The sequence below is a fragment of the Ananas comosus genome, linkage group 8, assembly GCF_001540865.1.
Source record: "Ananas comosus cultivar F153 linkage group 8, ASM154086v1, whole genome shotgun sequence".
Lineage (NCBI taxonomy): Eukaryota > Viridiplantae > Streptophyta > Magnoliopsida > Poales > Bromeliaceae > Ananas > Ananas comosus.
Window position 1 is genome coordinate 4,933,938 of NC_033628.1, and position 5,527 is coordinate 4,939,464.

The 5,527-nt window shown below is 35.4% G+C and overlaps 1 protein-coding gene across 1 annotated transcript; it reads left to right on the top strand.

Moving 5' to 3' along the window:
• Nucleotides 3,449-5,325, top strand: LOC109714111. Its single transcript, XM_020238548.1, has 6 exons — nt 3,449-4,171; nt 4,258-4,540; nt 4,647-4,725; nt 4,817-4,903; nt 5,007-5,108; nt 5,178-5,325. The coding sequence occupies exons 1-6, from the start codon at nt 3,449-3,451 to the stop codon at nt 5,323-5,325; spliced, it is 1,422 nt and encodes a 473-aa protein (XP_020094137.1).

Sequence of the window (5,527 nt, forward strand, 5' to 3'; positions counted from 1 at the left end):
CATTATTATAATACGAGTTAAAAATTAGGTAAAATTTAATCATTTTCTATTAGCCAACTAATTATTAACTGTTTTAATTTAATTTATTTGCTACAAAGTTATTATTAAAATTATCGGATCTAATAAACTCGCAAACAAATTTTAAAAACTTCTAATTAAATTAATTAAAAATACTTAATTTTAAATTATTACAAATTATGGAAGGTATTAATAAGAAAAAATGGATTTAAGAGTGCCTTCAAATATTTCTCCGAAAAAGTTGAGAGGTCAATTTCAAAATACCTGATAGTTGAGGGGGTCTCCTTACATATTTACTAACAAAAAGTATTGGCAAGTGATAGGTCACTGTTGGTTGACATCATGAAAGCTATCTACTACAGACAGCTTCTCGGGCCGAGTTTGCAGGGCATTGAAAGCAAAATTGTCCATCACAATAATTGGAGAAACACAGCAGGCATCAAATCACAATACAAAAACCATTTTAACTGCAAACTGCACATTTGGGGCATGTTTGTTTCACGAAAACTGAACTTTGGATTAAAATGGACTTTGGGTTGAACTGGAGTTCGGTGAAAATTACTTCTTTTTCGTTATTTGTTTCGTAGTTATGAAAGTGAAGTTCCATTAGTTCTGGTGTTTGTTTAGTANGGTTCCAAAACAGCTGAACCGGTCGAAACGAGCTATTGGACTGATATGAACGGAGTCCGATACGCGCCAGAAGCCAACTCTACTCCGTGGCTTCTCCGGAAAATCGGAGTTACTATTCACTTAAGTGAAAACTAAAAGTCGCGTATCTTCTCCATTTTAGCTCATTTTCGCCCGAAACTTGACGAGTGCTTATGTAATTAAATTACACACATAAACATCATCAACAGAGAGTTTAGTAGCACTGTCAAAAATCTCAGTCCTTACATGTAGTTACCACCCGTTAAGTTAACTTGGGTTAAACGTGAGTTAAATATCTACTACAGTTAAAAAAATTAAAATGTCACTTTTGTCCTTAACTTAAGGGCAAATAAGAAATGTTGGTGATGGTAGAAGGGTATATTTGAAAAGATCAAAAAACAAAATACCTTTTGTGCCCATAACTTAAGGGCAAATAAAAAAAAGGGATAATTGCCTATATACCATCATGCGTATGGAAATATCCGATCTACCCCTACTTTTTTTTTCTTTCTAAAATGCCCCTCGTGCGTTTCACCGTTATTCCAAATTACCCCCGCGGTTATCCCCTGTTAGCTTAACTCGGGTTAAACATGGGTTAAATGTATACTAGAGTTAAAACCTATCTAAAATACATATTTTGCCTCTACCTCTTTATCCTAATCCCTTAAGTTATCCTTTCATTCTCTCCCTCCCATCTTTCCTCTCCTACGCGCGACTTGGCCCCATTCGCAAACCGTCGTCTTCAACCTAGATGACAGCCTTGTTGGAGAGAAAACTGTTGCTTCTCCTCTGCCATTTCTCTGTTGTCCTTGGTAAAAAGTACTTCCTCTTTCTCCGCTGCCTCTTTCTCCGCTGTCTCCGCTGATCTTCGCCACCATTTTCATTATTTAGGGTTTTGGGGTATCCGAATATTGTGCTATGTTGGCAGGAGAACATGGTCAACATTGTATTCTTACAACTTTCTACGTAAAAAAAAAGATAAGATTCATGAAATTTTATAATTTTTTACATCTAGGATTTTTTAATTTGCTCTATAAATTAACTTCTTGTCATTTTATTTTATGAATTAATTTTTTGTAATTTGATCTTTAATATCTTTTGCATGCATCGAAATTCATTATATATGGTGTTATTTTAATCTAGCTGTTGATTTACAATTTCAGCATGGCACCAGATTATAGAAAATCACTTTCAGCATGGCATTAGATTATAGAAAATCACTTTAATTTTTTGTGATTTGATCTTTAATATCTTTTGCATGCATCGAAATTCATTACATATGGTGTTATTTAAATCTAGCTGTTGATTTATAATTTCAGCATGGCACTAGATTATAGATTGAAAGTTATGTATGGGGGAGTGTTTAAACCAGTTAAGACAAAGTTAGGCAGAAAATATGTGTATGAAATGCAAACTTGCTACATAGTGCTTAGTGATACATATACTTTAAAAGAATTTTTTGAAGATATCAAAAAAAAAAGTGGGATTGGGGAAAAACAGAATATGTGCGAGTGGCTTATAAATCAAAGAAGTCCAAATGAGAAGCTCAAAAGTTTATTGATATTAAAGATGAAAGTGATTTTCTATATATGTTAGACCAATTCACAGATGGTACAGAGATAAAAATATTTGTTACTATTAGTTCCGATGGCATCGCTTTTAATTTCAATGTTCAGGATGTAGTTGAGGATATAGTTGAGGGTGAAGTTGAGGGTGAAGTTGAGGTTGAAGATGATGTTAGAATTGAGAATGTAGCTGAGGAAGAAGATGATGTTAGAATTGAGAATGTAGCTGTGGAAGAAGATAATGTTGGAGATGAATATGCTGATTATAATGGTGTAGAAGATGCTGTTGGAGATGAAGGTGTAGATGAGGAAGAATATAGTGTTGAAGATGAAGGTGGAGCTAATCTAGAGACTGATTATGATGCTGTAGATGAAGGTGTTGGAGACAAGGAAGCATATGGTGTTGAAGATGAAGGTGGAACTCATCTAGAGGCTGATTATGATGCTGTAGATGAAGGTGTTGGAGATGAAGGTGTAGCTGAGGGAGTAGATGAATCAGATAAATCCTCTACTAAAAATTTTGAAAAGAATTTAGGCTTTAGTTCCATTGAAACTGACTCAGGTGAAGATGAGTTAGTTTATGACAATGAGAATCCAATTGTGGACTATGGTGTGAAGTATCCTGATGTCAATTCATTTAGAAGTGCTCTTCTTCAATTCGCTGTCCAAAATCAATTCCAATACAAGGTTATTAAAAGTGATCAATCTAGAGTGACTGCAAGATGTATGACAGAAGGTTGTAGGTGGAGAATACACGGAGCAAGGATTCGAGGAGAAGCTACCTTTTAGGTAAATAAGTAAATTATAATTGCTACTATGTCTAATATTACTTTACTCTAATTATTTCTTTCAATCTATTGTGTCGACAGATCAAAACTCTCCAATCAGAGCATACGTGTGAAGTTGTCAATAGGTGTGGAAACAAGAATGCTACAAAAGGATGGATTGCAGAAAGAATCATTAATTGGCTGAAAAATGAAGGTGATATATCTGTGAGTGAATTGTCTAGAAGACTTAAAGAGCAGTATGCAAGGTTAGAGTTGCCCTATTTAAGGCTGTGGAAGGGCAAGGAGCTCGCTATGACCCAATTACATGGAAAGTAGGATCTATCATTTTTAAGAGTTTTTGATTTTTGTGATGAGATTAGAAGAAGAAATGTAGCAAGTCATATACAGATTAAATTGATAGAGTTGGAGGGTAAACAACATCTTCAGCGAATGTTTATTGCTTTTGGGGCTAGTATACAAGGTTTTCTAACAGGGTGTAGGCCATATGTCGGTTTAGATGGAGCTCATCTTAAGGGTAAATTCAAAGGGATTATTGTTTCAGCAATTACATTGGATGGAGACAACTCAATGTTTCCGGTTGCATATGGTGTGGTTGAGTCAGAATATGCAGAAAGTTGGAAATGGTTCCTAGTAGCTCTCAAGGAAGCTATAGATTGTCCTAATGGTTTGGTTCTATCCAGTGATAGGCAAAAAGGCTTAGATAAGGCCCTTCTAGCTGTCTATCCTACTGCTGAACATCGTGAATGCATGCGTCACTTATATAGTAACTTCAAGAAACGATTTCGAGGAGATATTTTGAAGAAACATCTATGGGGAGCAGCTAGGGGATATACAAGTTCAGCATTTCAGTACCATATGGAAAGGGTGGAGATGGCAGATAGTAGAGTGGTTGATTACTTAAGAGAGAATCATGGTCATGTATGGAGCCGCTCTTTATTTGGAATAGATGCTAAGTGCGAACAAGAAACCAATAATATCTCTGAGACTTTTAATTCTTGGATCAGTAAAGAAAGGAATAGACCAGTGATAGATATGATGGATGCCATACGACAGAAAATAATGATTATGATGAACAAAAGAAGAAGAGATGGAGCAAAATGGTCAACAAAGCTTGTACCAGGAGCAACTAAGCATATCAACAATTTGACCAAGGTAAATATAAAAACCTGCTCATTGTTTCTTACTATAAATTATTTCTAAACAAGCAAACTTACAAACTTGTATTGTGTTAATGCTAGGATCTTGAAAATTATAAAGTGTTGAGGTGTAGTGATGAGCAAGTGGAGATAGAATGGCCGAATTCAAGATGTGATGTAAGGTTGGATGAGAGGACATGCACATGTAGAACATGGCAAGTCTCCAGATTGCCCTGTGTACATGCAATTGCTTTTATAGCTAAGATGAAACTCAATGCTGAAGATTATGCATCATCATACTTCACTGTGGAGAGGTATCGAGATGCCTATTCATTAAATATTAAGCCATTGCCTGCCCAAGAGGAATGGAAAAAGAGTGATATAGGTTTTAGTGTATTGCCACCTATATTAGCAAGACCTGTTGGCAGGCCACGAAAAAAAAGAATAAGGGGAGCAGGAGAGATGATTAAGAGAAAACACAAATGTGCTAGATGTGGTGGTTTTGACCATCATGCAAGAACTTGGTAAGAATACTGTTCCAGTAGCAGGTTCTAGCCAACAATCTAGAAGGTAATTTATTTCTTTCAACCTACTATATTATCTTTCATATTTTTCACTAGTTTCAATATCTAGATATAGTAATCGTGAATTTCTTTTCCAGCAACATAAGAAGAAAAAATAGTGGATCGCAACAACAAGAGCACGATTTTGAACATGCGGCAGCAGCGAGATCACAGCAGCAAAAAGGGTTATTTCATAATGCTACATCTTTCCATCAAGCTATTATCTTATCTTTCATTTTTCTTATAATCTTAATTTATATAATTAGTGACTTTAAACTTCGATTTCAGTAAGAAAAAGAAGAGAAATAGTGGATCGCAGCAGCGAGAGCTAGCTCAAGATGTAGCAGCAGGGGCAGTACAGCAGCAAAAGGGCAATACAGCATCTTCAAGGTAAATATATTTCCATACAGCATCTTAGTCTTAAGTGCTAAATTCAGTGACTGTAAACTTCATTTTTAGAAAGAAAAGAAGGAAAATTAGCGGATCGCAGCAGCGGGAGTTAGATTCTCAAGTTGCAGCAGAAACATCACAGCAAAATGCGGCAATTCTCTATTCACAACAGGGTTCAACCATTTTTAGCATTGATGCAAATAGATTGCTAGGTTGAGAATGCTCTGTTATTTTTTCAATGAATGCTCTGTTATTTTTTGAATGAATGCTTTGTTATTTTTTGGATGAGGTTGACCCTATTTTTTTTGGATAATGATGGATGATGATGGCTTGTAATTTTTTGGATGCTGATGGCCTGTAATTTTTTGACTGATGATGACCCTGTTATATTTTGGATGTGATGACTTATATTTTGGAGC

What these genes read in the sequence shown, in the direction of transcription:
- LOC109714111 (XM_020238548.1), top strand. Translation starts at nt 3,449, where the DNA reads ATGTTTATTGCTTTTGGGGCTAGTATACAAGGTTTTCTAACAGGGTGT. An exon ending in AGATCACAGCAGCAAAAAGG is followed by an intron (nt 4,904 to 5,006) that starts GTTATTTCATAA and finishes CTTCGATTTCAG; the next exon opens with TAAGAAAAAGAAGAGAAATA. An exon ending in GGCAATACAGCATCTTCAAG is followed by an intron (nt 5,109 to 5,177) that starts GTAAATATATTT and finishes CTTCATTTTTAG; the next exon opens with AAAGAAAAGAAGGAAAATTA.